Below are 18,948 nucleotides of genomic sequence, written 5' to 3' on the forward strand. Positions count from 1 at the left end.
TTACTCCTTTCTAGTTTTCATTTCAGATGAAGTAGATATAACAAGTATAATGCTTTGGGCTAACCTTATTTTTCTTTTTAGGTGTGACGATGATCAGATGTCTAATGATAAGGAGCGGTTTGCCAGGTAATGTAATAGAACATCTTGGGCCATGTTGTGGGACCAGGCAGCTCAGGCGTATGGAGTTTAATTTGATCTCATTAGGAGTTAATTACTCTGTCCAGTCTTTCTCACACTCTGAAAGCTGACAAAATTTTGTATGAAAGTTACTGTTTATGTTCAGGTAACATGGCTTCAAACTAATGGCACAATTTACACAATGTTTTTATGTATATGATAAGCAGCTATACATTACGCTTGCTGGGTGTCCACAGGAACACAAGTTACAGATTTAATGGTTGCATTCATTATTAAATGGTTCCACAAACTCTGTACAGATAATAGTTTTCCTTTAAAAATTGCAACAGGGGGGCGCCTGGGTGGCTCAGTGGGTTAAAGCCTCTGTCTTCAGCTCAGGTCATGATCCCAGGGTCCTGGGATCGAGCTCCGCATCGGGCTCTCTGCTCTGCAGGGAGCCTGCCCCCCCTGCCATGTTCTCTCTCTGCCTGTCTCTATGCCTACTTGTGATCTCTGTCAAATAAATAAATAAAATCTTTTTAAAAAAATTGCAACAGGAACAATTTTTGTGGAGATGAATTTTGATTGCAATAAATGTATTTAAATTTTATTAAGATTTTGAAAAATGCTTTGCTTTTTATTTATAAGTCCTTCTCAACTCAGATGTACAAAGTTGAGGATTTATAAATAAAAAGCAAAGTATTTTTTTTTAGAAAGTTCATTCTGTATATTTTAAATAGTAAGTTAGTTTGTTTTTTAAAAATGGAGTTTGTAGCCACCTTAGAAAAATGAATAATCAAAAATCCAGAGCTTAACTGAGTACTTATATTTATTGTGGATGTTGCTAGTCTGGGGACTATACCTTGAGAACCACTGATGTAGAAGGCTAAGAAATTCCAGTCATAGTAGCTTATAACTGTCTGAAGCCATCATGGGCTTCGAATAAAAGATTTATTTTATTTTATTTTTTAAAGATTTTATTTATTTATTTGACAGAGAGACAGCGAGAGAGGGAATACAAGCAGGGGAGTGGGGGAGGGAGAAGCAGGCTTCCCACAGAGCAGGGAGCCCAATGTGGGGCTTGAGCCCAGTACCCTGGGACCATGACCTGAGCCAAAGGCAGATGCCCAATGACTGAGCCAGCAAGGTGCCCCTGAATAACAGATTTTGATAAATAAAATGCATATGGGATCTTCTCTAATAGCAGTGTATAAGATGGATTAAAGAGAAGCACTATAGTCAGGGAAATAGATGCAAGGGTGAATAATAAGATAGCTATCAAATCATGAGTGCCTGGGATAGAGTGGAGGCAGTGGCAATAGGAAAGGAATGGATTTAAGAGATTTTCAAATAATTTATTTATTGAAATAGATACTTATAAATACTTTAGGGTATATACCATCTCTAAAATGAGAAGTTAATTATAGATATTTGGGGAATAGTTTTTCAAGCTGCCCTGTAAAGTCAAGCCATCATGGGCATCTGGCTGGCTCAGTCAGTAGAACATCTAGCTCCTATTCTTAGGGTCCTGAATTCAGGCCCCACATTGGGTTTTGAGATTACTTAAATAAATCAATTTTTTAAAAAATGAAAAAAAGAATGACAGTCAAGTCATCAGATAGTACTGGTCATGCAGGTTAACAGTTTCTTGATTAAAATTCCAAAAGTCTCTATGAAGACATGACCTGAATTATTTTAGTTTTCATTTGTCCTACTTAATATAAATATTTAGACATTCACGTATTTCACTTAGAGATACTAGAATGGTTAAAGGATTATGGATTTGTAATAGTAGGAGTAGTAATAATAGGAATTTTAGATATTTAAGTTTCTTAAACAACTTATTCCTGTAGGAGATGAAGGGTAGCTGGGCGGGGGGAAAGAGGTGGAGAGAGAGAGAGAATATGAATGAATTCTAAGCAGTCTCCACATCAAGCACAGAGCCTGTTGTTGGGCTCCATCTCACCATCCTGAGATTGTGACCAGAGCCAAAACCAAGATTCGGACCCTTAACTGACTGCGCCACTCGGGTGCCCCTGTACATATCACTTTTAATAATGAAGTATTAGTGTTTAGGCTGTTCATATGTCATACTTAGATGTTATATTAGTGTTTTAGGCTGTTCATATGTCATACTTAGATGTTTCATTTGAGGCTTCTTAATCTATATTTATATCTATATATATATTGTTTTTCATGGAATTGATACTGATATACTGGCCTACCAACACCTTGATGTTTCTTTAGTTGCCACCCACTCTTACAATTTTCAGTCTTCCAGAAAAATTTAGTGGTAATCCTTTGTAGCCCCCTCCAGGGGAGGGGGAGTTGGCACTGGGGATTCAGTAGTTTTAGGGCTTTACTGCAAAGAAATGGGAGAGTGAATAAATAGAAATTTACTACTTCAGTATCAAACCAATGATAGGGGATGTGCCAGAAATCTAATTCTTAAGTTTTATTTATGTAATTTCAGTTATGTTGTCTGTGAGTGCATGTGTGTGTCTGCATGTTACAGAGAGATTGTATTTGTGATAATTTGACATTCTTATCATGATTTACTCTTTGATTTTTTTTTCATTATAGGATAGCATATGTGGGGGCACCTGGGTGGTTCAGTTGGCTAAATGGCTGACTCTTCATTCATGATCTCGGGGTTATGGGATCGAGCCCTGTGTCAGGCTCTGTGCTATTCTCCTTCTCCCTCCTGCATCTTCCCCCCACCTCAAATAAATAAATCTTAAAAAAATAAAAAAAGAATAACATATGTGGGTATCACTATATTTCCAGATTGGGAGCAATGTGTGAGAATATATTCTCTTGTTGGGTTCTTGTTCAAACTATTTATTGTTGGTCTCTACAGAGATTGATTGGCAAAATACTTTCTGTGTTCAGACTACATTAATTTATAATGAATATTGGCCTTGCTTTTATGTCAACCTTTGTCCTGTAAGTTACTTTTTCTTTATCCTAACAAATGGCTTTGTAAAGTTATAAGCAAGATTTCTGTCCATGTTTTAATTTTCCCTTCTCTGCATCTGTTTTGTTCTATCTCCTTTTTTCGTTCCTTTCTCCTCTCTACTTCCTTCCATCAGTCTATCCATCCATCCATCTTTATTTTTTTCTTTCTTTTTATTTTAATTTTAGCTTAGTTCATTAATTCTATTTTTAGGTCGGATGATGAGCAGAGCTCTGCGGATAAAGAGAGACTCGCCAGGTAGGAGAACAGTGTCTTTAAGCATGATGAAGCAGATGATACTGCTTTTTCCTTTTTCTTACTCTGCTCTTTTCTTCCCCCTTCTCTTTGTGTTTTTCCTTATCTGTGGCAAGAGAGGACAAGATTTTTTAGAAGTTTGTGTGTAACAGGAACTTTGGCCTCCCCCATCAGAAAGTGGGTGAGTTGAGGGATTTACTAAGGAATTTAAGAAATTGCTATTAGTTTTATAGTTTCTCTTTCTTTCTTTATCTCAGCACTGTTTCACAGAATAAAAGGCTTTAGAAGCAGGGCAGTGGTGCCAGTTGGTGCTTTAACAGGGGCATACTTTTTTATCAGAAGACTAATAAGTATATCTATGTTTGCAGTTGGTTCCCACTATTTAGGCCTTAGCATTTATTCCATACCTCTCTAGAAAGCATACCTTTTATCTTCCTGTGTAGACTCATAGGCTTGATTACTGTGTCATAGCAGTACTGGTCTTGCTTTGGTGATTGAATCTTTTGTGGTTTCCCAGAAAAGTTTTAGCACCCATGATACGGCTTTTTAAAAAAGCAGCCTTCTGGATTTTAGTGTCAGAAGTCTGTTAGATACTAGGAAGATGGGTGCTTTAAGTTTGAAAGTAGAATGTTAAAATACGGACTTATGTGGTAAGACCTTTTTGCCTTTGGAAAGGAGACTCTAGAGCTCTCTTTGGAGACTGTCATCACTAAGGTAGAAATATTGGGATAGTAATGATATACCTAAATTTTTCTGTTTTCTGGCTTCTGTGATTTGGGACCACTCAGAGATAGATCATTGATACCAATATGTGTTTTTACTACTTTCTCCCCTACCTCATTACCTTTTTCAGCAGGACCACAAGCTCATTTTGTTGTCATTTCCCGCTAACTCTTTAACTTTTCAGAAAGCTGATATTGTATGGTATGGTGGGAAAACCATTTCATTAATTGGGAGTGAGTGCTGCCTTTGGGAAAGTCATTTAGTTAACTTCTTAACCTTTGTTTGCTCTTCTCATAGATTTATGTTAGACCAGTTGTTTTTACTTTTCTTTTTTGTTTTGACAAATAACTTTTATTCTGGTAGGACCCTTAAGTGGTAATGGAAGCAAATAAAAAGGATAAAGCAAAAGCTGCTCAAGGAGAAGCAGAAATGCAGCACATTGTTTGGTTCTCTCTTTGGTGCATCCCTGTGGAAGACACTTAGGAACTCTGGGGCTTTTCAGAAATCCAGCTTGAAAACTACTGGATTATTATTTTTAGCAATGATAAGATTTCGTTCTGATATTGAGGAAATCAGCACTGGAGATGTGATCCACTTACCCTGTTGAGATCCAAATTGTGTGTTTTCAGGACTTTTCCTCCCCACTCCACTTTTATTCTCCAATTCATTTTGCTCCAGTGGGGGACCCAGAAGTGACCTCTGCTAGATGATATCTTAAAATCTCTTGAGCTCAGTATACTAGCACCACATCCAAATAGAGAAGGTAGGACTTTATTAATGAGATGAGTAAAACTTCAGAATCTTCCAGTTCTTCCTTCCAGTGTTAAGAGTAAGAGAGAAGCTTGGAACAGGCAACATTTTATAGACCAAAGGAAAGTGTACTATCAGTTATTTTATCAGCTGTGGAACACTATACTTGGGTTGGAAAAAATTAGTCACTTTATTTTCAGCCTTAAAAAGTTGAATTAGTAAACATGGAGTCAGCCAAGCCAAGATTATTTGTCTCTCGGGAACTAAAGTGAATAAAATCAACATCTTTTAAGACTATCACTTCTTAAAACACTTTTTCTTTTCTTTTATTTGGGGGAGTGGTAATTTACATAGGAAGTGAAGTTTCCAGTTTACATAGGGAGAATTGCTGGTATCTGGTTATTCTCTGCCTTGTTGGTTTCTATTCCATGCTTGTTCTGCATGAGAATGTTGGCAAACTTGACACTACCCTCTGAGACTTAAGCCCTCCTAAATCAAACAACTACATTTCTTCAGCAGCTTTCTCCGTATTTATATCACTCTTCCCTGCTCCCAAATGGCCAGCTGTGACCACTGGATGGGGCTTCTCTCTCCACGCAGGGAAAATCATAGTGAAATTGAACGGCGGCGACGGAACAAGATGACAGCCTACATCACAGAACTGTCAGACATGGTGCCCACCTGTAGTGCCCTGGCTCGAAAACCAGACAAGCTAACCATCTTACGCATGGCAGTTTCTCATATGAAGTCCTTGCGAGGAACTGGGAATACATCCACTGATGGCACCTACAAGCCTTCTTTCCTCACTGATCAGGTCTCTGGGATGTACAATCTGAGATAGTCTAGAATCTGTTAAAAATTTTGATCTTTTGGGGGTATATGACCATAATTCTTTTTTCTTTTTAATTTATTTATTTGACAGAGATCACAAATAGGCAGAGAGGCAGGCAGAGAGGGAGAAAAAGTAGACTCCTGCCAGGCAGAGAGCCTGACGCCGGGCTCAGTCCCAGGACCCCAAGATAATGACCTGAGCTGAAAGCAGACACTCAACTGACTGAGTCACCCAGGCCCCTAGATGACCATAATTCTAACTAGTGCCTTATATTGAAAGACAGAGCCAAGCTGAGTCTGTAGATTGCTTAAAGTACAAGAATTCAGTTGTTAAGGAGAAATTCACACCATGGGAAAGTAGTTTCAATTCCTGGCTATAATATTCATTAGTATTCAAACAGTGAGAATTGCAGAATACTTGTGCAAATTATTTAGCAAGCTTATAGGTATTTTATTTTATTTATTTGGAGAGACCATGTGTGCACAAACGAGGAAGAGTAGACTCCCTGCTGAGCAGGGATTCTACCTCCCCACCTCTCCCCCACCCCCCAGCCCCAATGCAGTTCAATTCCAGGACTTGGGATCATTACCTGAGCTGAAGTCAGACATTTAACCAACTGAGCCACCCAGGTGTCCCAAAGCTTATATGTATTTTAAACTTCACTCATGAATGTAGCCTATAAGGTGAAATAAGAGTAGACTTGTAGGAAGAAGAGATGACTGTGTCCTATGGAAACAGTTCTCTTTGTTGCCTTTAGGGTTTTAGAAGATGGAAAAAATAGATTTCTTATTCTTGAAGCAGCTTACAGTTTTAGTGATAGAAGGAGTCTAACATTAGGCAGTCATCGTTCCTTAGAGATGTGTTCTGTTACATGTAATGAGAAAAACAGGGAAGGCAAAAACATTTCTAGCTTCTCAAGAACTTAATCTGAATATGAATATGTGAGTGGAAATCAGTCTGAATATGTATTTTTGAGTGGCTGATACAAGTGAAAAATTAGAGGAAAATGCATACAGAGAAGAAATAACCTTTTTTTTTTTTTTAAAGATTTTATTTATTTATTTGTCAGAGAGAGAGCGAGTGAGAGCGAGCACAGGCAGACAGAGTGGAAGGCAGAGTCAGAGGGAGAAGCAGGCTCCCTGTGGAGCAAGGATCCCGATGTGGGACTCGATCCCAGGACGCTGGGATCATGACCTGAGCTGAAGGCAGCTGCTTAACCAACTGAGCCACCCAGGCATCCCAAGAAATAACCTTTTTAAAATGATTTTTTAAATTTAGAGAGAGAGAGAGAAAATATGAGTGGGGGGAGGGGCAGAAGGAGAAGGAGAGAATTTCAAGCAGACTCACCATTGAGCTGGAGCCCAGTGTGGAACTGGATCTCCTGACCCTTGAAATCATGACATGAGCTGAAACCAATAGTTGTACATTCAACTGACTGAGCCATGCAGGTACCCTGAGAAATAACCTTTCTTTAAAACTTACTAATTTTAGGGGCACCTGGGTGGTTCAGTGGGTTAAAGCCTCTGCCTTTGGCTCAGGTCATGATCCCAGGGTCCTGGGATCAAGCCCCACATCAGGCTCTCTGCTCAGCAGGGAGCCTGTTTCCTCCTCTCTCTCTCTCTCTCTCTCTCTCTTTCTCTCTGCCTGCCTCTCTGCCTACTTGTGATCTCTGTCAAGTAAATAAATAAAATCTTTAAAAAAATAAGACTTAGTAATTTATATGGGACTAGATAAATATATAGTGGAGGGATGGCTAATGTGAATAGAATGACCAGGTTTGAGTGGGGATGGTTAGCAAAGACTTCTAAGAGTAAGAAAGACATGTTCTGTTTCGATTATTAACAATAACACATGGTTAATGCAGAAAAATTCGGAAGATACAAGCAATATAAGGAAGAAAAAATTAACCTATAATGTCACCTTTTTATTCAGAGGAGTAGAAGGAAAGGGATGTGGTTCGGAAAAAAGCAGTAAGAATTTTCCAGATAGGAGTGTCTATATGAAAACACACATAGCATAAATTTTATATGTATGTACTTTAAATAGTTAATCAGTTAATCTAACAATATACATAGAAATACTGATTGAACAGGCTCTAGTTTATGCACCTTTTGTGGGCTAACCAGGTGCTTTGTGCTATGAGAAGAACAGAGATAGGAGAGAGTCACTAGTGGAAAGAGACACGTAAATAAATAAAGTATGAGCACACAATTAGTTCTGTCATAGAGGTGCAGTATTAAAGTCCTGTAGAAGTATAAACATGAACAAGGTAAGGGATTAGTGTCATAAATATTGTGAATAATTTGAGCAAATACCTAGTGAGAATGATTGGATTATTCAAGGCAAATGAAATAGTTTAGCAAGCCTTGGGAGATGATAATAGGGAAGTAGGCTGGGACCTGATCATGGAATACTTAGGTGTTATGTTATAGAATTTAGATATTAATTTTTAGGCAATAGTGTACCTGGGTGGCTCAATCAGTGTCCAACTCTTGATTTTGGCTCAGGTCAGGGTCTCTGAGTCATAAGATTGAGCCCCAAGTTGGGCTCTGCGCTGGGCATTGAGTCTGTTTGGAATTGTCCTTCTCTTCTGCCCCTCTCCCATCTCTCTCCCTCAAAATTGTGTTAGTTGGTATAGAGCATTTTAAGCCTGGATTTGGGAGAATGAATGCAAGGAAAGCATTTCCTTTGTCTTGGCACAAGATGACTAGGACGATGATCTAGTATTGGAAATAGAATTGATAAAACAGTTATCACTGGAGCATGAGACAGAGTAATTAGATTTTGAGTCTTGTAGCCTGAGAGGAAGGTGATACTGTTAATCAAGGAAGGAAATGCTAGAAGAGCACAAAGGATTGTTTTTTGGAGGGGGAAATATGACCAGTTTTGAGATGTTGAAATTGAGTTGCTGGTAGAATGTCTAAATTGGAAATGTTTAAGAGTTGGTTGGAATTTAGGTCTGTTAAAAAAAGAGATTAGGGGAGTCTAGAGATACAGACTTCGGCATCATTTCATAGCAGGAAGAAGTGGATATAATTTCTCAGAGAGTATGGTATAAATAGAGAAGAGAACTTAAGATAGAACCTTGGAAATATCTATGCTTAAGATTTGAACAAAGGGAAGGGTACCTGAAGCAGAGAAGGGGCATTTAGAAGGGCAGCAGAAATTGGGGGATGGTGTCATAGAAGCTAGAGGAAAATAAAAGGATGGAATGGACAACATTACCAGATTCTGGAGAGAGATAGAGTAACATAATAAAGACCCAGGAAAGGGGACTTGAATTGGCAGTCAGGAGAGTATTGTTAACCTGCTAAAAACAATATGAATGGTTTAGAATGACAATTATAGTGGGATTGAGGAATACGTGAAAGGTAAGAGAATAGAACCAGTGAATATAACATTACTCTTAATATAAACTTGGCACTGAAATAGGGATGAGTTGGGCAAAATGGAGGGAAGATTTGTATACAAGTGAGAAAACCTGATCATATTTATAGATCTGAGGGGAGAGAGAGTGAAAATGGGAGTATTTGTAGAGCAGGATCCTAAAAAGAGACCAGAGGGTGTAAGATCAAGGACTAAATTTTGTTAGTGGGAAACTTCTTTATTCCCCATCTTGAGTCCTGAGATGAAGGGGAAGAGGTAAATAGTGACATAGAGAGATTGAAGAAATATCTATTTAAAAAAAACTGTCGTGAAGGCAGTTACGTTTAGCCTGCATAGCTGGGGCTGTGGATCAGGTAGGAGCCAGCAATTGCTTATGGAGATGTGCATAAGGCCTGAAATGTCTTACTTGTTTCCATGAATAATACTTGGCTTTTAAGAGTTCAGTATTAACTTATTTTTCTTCCTTGGGCAGGAACTCAAACATTTGATCTTGGAGGCAGCAGATGGCTTTCTGTTTATTGTCTCATGTGAGACAGGCCGGGTGGTTTATGTCTCTGACTCAGTGACCCCAGTTTTGAACCAGCCACAGTCTGAATGGTTTGGTAGCACACTCTATGATCAGGTGCATCCAGATGATGTGGACAAACTTCGTGAGCAGCTTTCCACCTCGGAAAATGCCCTGACAGGTATGAATTATGTGGATGGAAAATGAATGGGAAGCCTTTTCTTTTTTCCCTGAAACAGAAGAGGTGTTTTAGCTCTTCACTTTGTTCATTAACTCTGGCAGGGCCTCTAGAATGTTCTCCCATAATGGATATAATCATTTTTTTCTATCCACATGCAGATAATATAATTTGTAGTTATTCTTAGAAAATTTTTTTATGACAGCGTGCATATAAAAATTTATTACTGTAAACAAAACAGTAAAAACCAAATCTACAATGAATTTTTTTCCCATTCTAAAAGAATTAAATTATCCATGTTTCTGTCTAATTTGTATGGGTAATTACCTGGTATTTTTTCCTACCTGTTTCTGCATATCTTTGGCTTTAATACTGGATTCTATTTAATAGATATTTATTTTAGAGGGGAGTGGTTATCAGTATATAAGGGTTTTTTTTTTACGATTTTATTTATTTATTTGACAGAGACATAGCAAGAGAGGGAACACAAAGCCAGGAGAGTGAGAGAGGGAGAAGCTGGCTTCCCACTGAGCGGGGAGCCCGATGATTTGGGGCTCCATGGCAGGACCTGGGAGCATGACCTGAGCCCAAGGCAGACGCTTAACAACTGAGCCACCCAGGCACCTCTATCAGTATATAAGTTGTTGTTACTATTGTGGGTTTTTTTGTATCTATACTATTTTTTGTCTTATTTTTCTTTCTTTCTTTCTTCCTTTTTTTCTTCCCTTCCCCCTATTTTAATGCTCTTCAGTACTTTTGCCAGAGTTTGGCTAGAAGAAACACGTCTGCTTCTTAAGCAACTCTGGAAAAAAAATTTAAAGTGAAAGCAGATCAAAACTGGTAATTAAGGGCGCCTGGGTGGCTCAGTGGGTTAAGCCGCTGCCTTCGGCTCAGGTCATGATCTCAGGGTCCTGGGATCGAGTCCTGCATCGGGCTCTCTGCTCAGCAGGGAGCCTGTTTCCTCCTCTCTCTCTCTCTGCCTGCCTCTCTGCCTACTTGTGATCTCTCTCTGTCAAATAAATAAATAAAATCTTTAAAAAAAAAAAAAGTTGTATTAAAAACTGGTAATTAAGGGGGGCCTGGGTGATTCAGTTGGTTGAGTGTCTCAACTCTTGGTTTTGACTCTGGTTGTGATTTTAGAGTTTTGGAATTGAGCTCCATGTCAGGCTCCATGCTAAGCTAGAATCTATTTGAGATTCTCTGTGTCCTTCTTCTGCGTCTTCCTGTGTACACGTGTATACACACACACACTCAGTGTGCACGCCTTCTCTCCCTCTCTCTCAAATAAATAAGCTAAATCTTCTAAAAACTTGTAATTAAATATAAGAAAGTCCATTAATTAAATTCAGTTAATTAACATGATGTATTACTGGTTTCAGAGGTCTACCTCTAGGTCAATGATTCATCAGTCTTATACAATGCCCATTGCTCATATCACTGCCCTTCTTTATTTTTTTTAAAGATTTTATTTATTTATTTGACACAGAGAGACACAGTGAGAGAGGGAACCCAAGCAGGGGGAGTGGGAGAGGGAGAAGCAGGCTTCCCACCAAGCAGAGAGCCTGATGGCAGGGCTCAATCCCAGGACCCTGCGATCATAACCGGAGCCGAAGGCAGACGCTTAAGAACTGAGCCACCCAAACGTCCCTCACTGCCATTCTTAATGTCCATCACCCAGTTACCCCATCCCCTCCCCCGCCTCCAGCAGCCCTCAGTTTGTTTCCTGTGATTAAGTGTCTTAATGGTTTGTCTCCCTCTCTGATTTTGTCATTTTATTTTTTTTTCCTATCTTTCCTTGTGATCCTGTTTTGTTTCTTAAATTCCACATATGAGTGAGATCATATGATGATTGTCTTTCTCTGACTTACTTCGCTTAGCATAACCCCATCTAATTTCATCCATGTCATTGCAAATGGCAAGATTTTGCCTTTGTTAATTGTGTTTTAGTTTTCCCTTCTTTTAGGTCTTTATGGATTTCATGTTTCTAGTTCCTTTTCTCAAAAGTTGCCATTCGTTTCTTTCTTTCTTTTTTCTTTTTTTTTAATAAAGATTTTATTTATTTCTTTGACAGAGCACACAGCAGGGCAAACAGCGGAGGGAGGTAGAGGAGGGAGCAGGGAGCCTGATGAGGACTTTGATCCTAGGACCCTGGGATCATGACCTGAGCTGAAGGCAGATGCTTCAGAGCCACCCAGATGCCCTTGCCATTAGTTTCTATATAATAAAAGGAGGAACAGTTTTGGCTGGAGATAGGTATTGTGTTAGTATGGCATATGAAATTATTTGTTTTTAAACAATGACATTCCCTCAGTGTGCATGTGTGTACACATGTGTATGTGCATGTGTATAAAAATGAGATCCAAGAATATAGCCTGGTCTCTTACTTGCCAACACTACTTTCCACTCCCAGCTTTCTTCCTTACACAAGGTTATCTCCAGTGCTGCCTTTGAATTTAAGAATAACATTCATTGATGGAGTTTGAGGTATTTTTGGACTTGAAAAAAATCCTTCCCCTACTTGGCCTGTTCTTTTATAAGCAAGGAGATTGAAGGGCATGAACAGGATACTTATTTATCTTGGCCTCCAGTGTCTCTCCTGTCCCCTTTTCACCACATACAAGAACACAGTCCAGACTGTTTTTCACATCATTTTTCAGGGCGTATACTTGATCTGAAGACTGGAACAGTGAAAAAGGAAGGTCAACAGTCATCCATGAGGATGTGTATGGGCTCAAGGAGATCATTTATTTGCCGTATGAGGTGAGTGTCAGGCTGAGGACTTAAGAAACTTAAGAAAAATTAAGACTTAATTTAACTTAAAATTAAGAATTAAGAAAAATTAAGAGCAGGGCGTTTGATTTCTGGTTAGGGGAGTTAACATTTTTTTTTTTAAGATTTTATTTATTTATTTGACAGATCACAGGCAGAAAGACAGGCAGAGAGAGAGAGAGGTGGAAGCAGGCTCCCTGCTGAGCAGAGAGCCCCATGTGGGGCTCGATCCCAGGACCCTGGGATCATGACCTGAGCTGAAAGCAGAGGCTTTAACCCACTGAGCCACCCAGGCACCCCGGGAGTTAATCTTTTAAATCTGAGCTCTAGTTGGATTAAATTTAACTGTCAAGACCCACATGAATTATAACAGAATGAAGTGTTTGATAAGGGAACTAAAGTTTAATGAACAACTCCTATGCCACATATTATAAGAGACTTGGCTGTCATCACATTTCCCACATCTGTTCTTTGGGGTTGAGTTCATGGTTACTATTCTGCTGTTAAAAAAAGATTCAAAATTAACTTCCCAGGATTACAGAGGTAATGTCTGGCATAGGATTTTATTTTAATCCAGAGTAGTTGGATTCCAAAACCTGTATTTTTTCCTAGTATTTCACAAGACAGCATCCACCTACTCAGAACATTTCTGCATTTTTCTTTTTTTCACAGAGTATTGATACTTTCTTACATCTTTCACTTAATATTTAGTGTTATAATTGTAAATTATACTTTTTTAGTATTCTGAAGAAAGTATGGTGGTACATTCTACACAGGCAGGAAAGATAGCTCTTAAAGTCACAAATAAGTTCAGGTTGTACAGTGGAAATTGCCTACATTGCACTGAGAGGATGTTTTTTAGAAATGATGAGTAGGACATTAAGAAAGGTTTCCTGAGAGAGTTACAGAATTTAATATTATATGGCTTACTGATTTAGAGTAACTTCTGAACCTGGACTAATACCTACTATCTTCTGAGACCTTGAGCTGATTACATGACTACTTTGTGTTGTGGTTTTGTCTAATATTGGGAATTGAGAACCTCACAAAGTTGTTAAAACCATGAGGTAATAAATATTTGTAAAGATGCTTAGAATAGTATACAGTATATATTAAACTCTGGGTAAGTTTTAGCCATTATTTTAAAGAAATGAGATAAGGAAGGTAGAGAGGGTGGGAGAATGTCCCAATATGTGGACACGACCTATGTAGAGACATAGAAAAGAGCAAGATAAATAATAAAGAAGTGTGGCAAATAGATTGGGTTGTGGTATAGAACAGGAATCTGCAGACCACAACTCTTTGTTTGTGGTTGTAAATATTTGTATTTGTAAATAAAGCTTTATAGGAACATAGCAATGTGCATTTGTTTATGTGTTGCCTATATCTGTTTTCATGCTCTGATGGCTCATTGCAACAGATTGTATGACCCACAAAAGCTGAAATATTTAGCGTCTGGTCCTTTACACAAAAAGTATACTGACCACAGTGTAGAGAATGTCTGCATTTAAAGATTATGTGGAATATTTTGAACTTCAAATTCTGGACAGTTTTAGAAATACAAGTTGTAGAAATATCAAGCCCGACTTCTTTATCCTTCTGTGTCTAATCCAGAGCCCCTTTTTCTGGCTCTTAGTGGATGGAAAGTTCTTTAATAGCACAGCTTAATTGCTTTTAATCTCTCTGTTCTTTGAAACAGGTGTGGCAGTAGCTCAGTGGACCCAGTCTCCATGAATAGATTGAGCTTTGTGAGGAACAGATGCAGGTGAGGTCCTGAACAGTGAAAAACCAAAGGGATGGCCAAGTACCTGTAGAGATCATCACCTTTTCAGCCATCTTACTGTAGTACTTCTTTCAACAGCCCTCACCTTCATCCTTTACTTTCCAGTTACTTTTTTTGGGGGGAGAGGGGGCAATATTTTCCTAAACTTTTACAGCCTCCTTTGCTTATCTTGTTTGAAGAAGTTGCCCTACCACTTTACCAACTTTCTTTCTGCTACACTACCTTTCTGTTTCTTTACTTTGGCAAGGGTCAGAAATATGGTGGTCACTTTTGGGTGGGAGAGGTCAAAAAGTGACCAGTTTTCTAAACATCCAAGAGCCTAAAGTTAAAGGTACTAAGCCAGCATTGCCTTTTAAATGTTACTGGGTAGGGTTTTCTCCTCACACATGTACTTCTTCTAGGAATGGACTTGGCTCTGTGAAGGATGGGGAACCTCACTTTGTGGTGGTCCACTGCACAGGCTACATCAAGGCCTGGCCCCCAGCAGGTAGGAAAGTTGAATTTCTCCCATGGTGCAGCAGGTTTGTCACAGAGTCTGAGTTAGCTAACATTTATCATGTACCTGGTATGCGAAATGTACTGTGGTATAAACTGTAAGAAAAAAACAAAGAAAAAGCAGGCTCCTGCCCCTCCTGTATATTACAGCTGGGGAGATGGATTACTCAGACTTAAAAATGATTCAGTGTTGGCGGTATCACAGAATGCAATTTTTCAACATGCAGACTTATAATAATATATACTGAATACCAATTTTCTAAGTTTTTTGTGCAAAGAAACAGTTGGCATTGAGTGCAGTTAATTTGGGAAAGCTTTTTAAAGTAGAAGCATTACTTGGAGGGAGAAGAGGGAAATGACTTAATAGTAGTAACTTATAAGTGGGATATTCTCTTTAAAGGCCTCAAATCAAGATGTGAGCACATTAGCTTAGCTAGAACTTGAAGTCAAATAGAAAATGTGAGAAGGGTGGTTGAGTGCAGGAATCAGCCTTTTAAACTGTTTTGTCAGAATTTCCAGATCTTAGCAACTTTATTACTTTGCTGCTAGATGGGTGTAATGGGGAAATGGGATTGTAGGGAGAGGGAAACTAAGACAGAAGGAGGCAAGGTGGTATATTTGGGGAAGAAATCAAACTTTGTATAAAAAAAACCTGGGTTTGATTCTGGCATTGTTACTTACTAATGGTATAACTTAGGGTAAGACATTTGACCTGTATAAAAAGAACCCCTCAGTTTTCTCATCTATAATTTGGAGGTAATATATCCCACATAGAGTTATTTTGAAGATTAGAGTTAATGTAAGAAAAGCACTTAGCCCAGTGCCTGGCATATATATGCACTCAATAAATGGTAATTAAATGTAATTCAGAAAAATTAATTTTAAGTGTAGTGACATTTGAGCCTTTTAGTTTATATACTGAATAAACCATACATTTGCCATATTATACATGGTCTTTTATACTTCTGTATTGCTCTCAAATAATATTTTTCTTGGTAAAAAGACTATATATGCAAAGACTAGAGAGAAAATGCAGCCTTCTTCCTTTTCCACAAAAACATTGAAACTTTGGCTTCTCTCTTTTCCAAAGGACATAAGTAACTAGCTTTTGATGTTGGTTTAATTTCATTTTTAGTTGTTTGCTTATTTTAAAACACAAGGTGGGCAAGACATCTGTTGCCTGCCTACGGTATTAGTCCTAGAATAAATGACTGTCTCCATATGTTTGGTTTGACCAGTACAGTTTTTTAGAATACTTTGAGTGGGACTTGTACTCTATAGTTTATTACAATTAATATGGCTAAAATATATGAATTAATACATGTAAAAATACTTTAAACAGTATCTGGCATATATGGTAAGTTCTGTGCAGTTGTTCTGTGCAGAGTAATTCAGCACTCTGTTATTTTATACCTAGTCTCTTCATACCTACATGTATTTTAAATCTTTTTCTATCTGAATTGAAGGCAGTTGAGTTTGAGATCCCTCTTAAACCTTTTAATTTCACCTTCCTGAAGGTGTCTCCCTCCCAGATGATGATCCAGAGGCAGGCCAGGGGAGCAAATTTTGCTTAGTGGCCATTGGCAGACTGCAGGTAAGTATGAATTTTCCACATCTATATCATCTACTTTCTTTTCTTCCTTTCTTTTTAAAAATCTTCTTACACATTTTTAAAAATTTTAATTCCAGTGTAGTTAACATATGGTGTCATATTGATTTATTAGCATATTAGTTATATGAGGTGTACAATATAGTGATTTAGCAATTCTTTTTATTTATTTATTTTTTTTAAGAGAGAGACAGATGTGGGGTGAAAGGGCAGAGGGAGAGAGAGAATCTTTTTTTTTTTTTAAAGATTTTATTTATTCATTTGACACAGAGAGATCACAAGTAGGCAGAGAGGCAGGCAGAGAGAGAGAGAGGAGGAAGCAGGCTCCCCGCGGAGCAGAGAACCCAATGCGGGACTCGATCCCAGGACCCTGAGATCATGACCTGAGCCGAAGGCAGTGGCTTAACCCACTGAGCCACCCAGGCACCCGAGAGAGAGAATCTTAAGCTATGTGCTCTACACCCAGCACGGAGCCCAGTGTGGGGCTTGATCTCACATCCTAGATGATGACCTGAGCTGAAATCAAGAGATGCTTAACCAGCTGAGTCATCCAGGTGCCTGTTGATTCAAGATGACTACACATTACTCAGTGCTCATCAGAAGTGTACTCTTAGGTGGGGGGTTGAGTCAAATGAGTGATGGGTGTTAAGGAGGGCGTTTGTGATGAGCTCCAGGTGTCATATGCAAGAGAGAGAATATAAGCAGGGGCAGAGGGAGAGGGAGAAGCAAACTCCCTGTGGAACAGGGAGTCCAGTGCAGGGCTCAGTCCTAGGACCCTGGGATCATAACCTGAGCTGAAGGCAGATGCTTAACTGACTGAGCCACTGAGGCGTCCCATCTTTCTCTTTACTTTTTTACTGGTTTAATTTGTGGTTACCATTAGGTTTGTGTTAAGCATATGGCAGTTTATGTTAAATTCATGGTCACTTACGTTTGAACTCATTCTTTATTCCTCTTCTCTTCACGTTTTAGGTATATTGGTGTCATACTTTGCAGCCTTTTATTTTGTGAATTCCTTGACTGATTTTTATAAACATACTTCATTTTGCTGGTTTTGTTTTTCCTACTTTTCTTACTCCTACTTACTGTCTCAAAGAGTTCCCTTTAACATTTCTTACAGGACTGGTTTAGTGGTCATGAATTTCTATAACTCTTGCTTGTATGGGAAACTTTATCTGTCCTTCTGTTGTGAATAATAGCCTTGCTGGATAGAGCATGCTTGGCCACAGGCTTTCTTCTTTCAGCACTTTGAATATATCATGCTACTCCTTCTGTCCTGGGAAGTTTCTTCTGAGAAATCTACTGATTACCTTAAGGTTTTCCCTTGTATGTAACTGTTTTTCTACTTTCTGCTTTCATTTATTTTTTTTTAAAAAGATTTTATTTATTTATTTGACAGAGAGAGAGACAATGAGAGGGAACACAAGTAGGGGGAGTGGGGGAGAGAGAAGCATGGAGCCCAGTTAGGGGTTCGATGCCAGGACCCCGGGATCATGACCTGAGCCGAAGGCAGATGCTTAATCACTGAGCCACACAGGCACCCCTCTTTATGCTTCTAAAATTCTCTCTCTCTTTTTTTTTTTTTTAGGATTTATTTATTTATTTGACAGACAGAAATTACAAGTAGGCAGAGAGGCAGGCAGAGAGAGAGAGGAGGAAGCAGGCTCCCCGCTGAGCAGAGAGCCCGATGCGGGGCTCGATCCCAGGACCCTGGGATCATGACCTGACTCGAAGGCAGGGGCTTTAACCCACTGAGTCACCCAGGCGCCCCTTAAAATTCTCTCTTTATCTCTTCTTTTTACCAGTTTAATTATTGTATGTCTTGGAGTAGACCTCCCTAGGTTGATTTTGTTGGGGACTCTGTGTGCCTTCTGGATCTGGATTTCTGTTTCCTTCCCCAGATTGGGGAAATTGTCGGCTATTCCTTATTCAAATAAATTTTCTGCCCCCTTTTCCCCTCTCTTCTCCTGGGATCCCTATAATTGAATTTTCTTATGCTTGCTGGCATCACTGAGTTCCCTAAGTCTGTTTTCATTTTTATATCTTTCCTTCTCTCCCTCACTCTCAGGCATGCTTAATTGCTTCCCATCATTCTGTCCTCCAGCTTGCTGATCTGTTCTTTTGTTTCCTCTAGTCTACTATTCATTCCATCTAGTGTATTTTGAATTTAATTTGCTTTTTTAAGATTTATCCATTTATTTGAGAGAGAAATGGCAAGAGTGGGAAGACTAGCAGAGGGAGTGGGAGAGGGACAAGCAGGCCTCCTGCTGAGCAGGGAGCCCAATGATGTGGAGCTCCATCCCAGGACCCTGGGACCATGACCTGAGCTGAAGGCAGATGCCCAATGACTAAGCCACCCAGGCACCCCTGTGTTTTTAATTTTAGTTACTGAGTTTTTGTTTTGGGGTTTTTTTTTTTAAATCTCTGATTGGTTCTTTTATGTTTTCCTGTCTCTTTTAAGGATCTCACTGAGGTCCTTCATTCTCTTCTCAAGTCCTCTGTACTTTAAAGTCTACATCAGGCATATTACTTATCTCTGTTTTGTTTCCATCTCTTGCTGTGATTTTGTCCTGTTACTTCATTTGGAAC

General features: G+C 39.0%; 1 protein-coding gene across 6 annotated transcripts in view; it reads left to right on the forward strand.

Annotated features, from left to right (window-relative positions):
- Nucleotides 1–18,948, forward strand: part of ARNT (aryl hydrocarbon receptor nuclear translocator) — a 70,364-nt gene that overhangs the window by 34,028 nt on the left and 17,388 nt on the right. For 4 of the 6 annotated variants that reach the window (XM_045083112.1, XM_045083113.1, XM_045083114.1 and 1 more), the window contains 8 exons: nucleotides 82–126; nucleotides 3,287–3,331; nucleotides 5,402–5,615; nucleotides 9,493–9,706; nucleotides 12,361–12,463; nucleotides 14,172–14,237; nucleotides 14,657–14,742; nucleotides 16,268–16,344. In XM_045083112.1, coding sequence (XP_044939047.1) covers nucleotides 82–126; nucleotides 3,287–3,331; nucleotides 5,402–5,615; nucleotides 9,493–9,706; nucleotides 12,361–12,463; nucleotides 14,172–14,237; nucleotides 14,657–14,742; nucleotides 16,268–16,344 — 850 coding nt within the window. The remainder of the gene's footprint in view (nucleotides 1–81; nucleotides 127–3,286; nucleotides 3,332–5,401; nucleotides 5,616–9,492; nucleotides 9,707–12,360; nucleotides 12,464–14,171; nucleotides 14,238–14,656; nucleotides 14,743–16,267; nucleotides 16,345–18,948) is intronic. The other 2 variants (XM_045083115.1, XM_045083117.1) reach the window with 1 other exon arrangement.

Source organism: Mustela putorius, unplaced genomic scaffold, assembly GCF_011764305.1.
Source record: "Mustela putorius furo isolate JIRA1106 unplaced genomic scaffold, ASM1176430v1.1 tig00000695_pilon_pilon_pilon, whole genome shotgun sequence".
NCBI classification, from domain to species: Eukaryota; Metazoa; Chordata; class Mammalia; order Carnivora; family Mustelidae; genus Mustela; species Mustela putorius.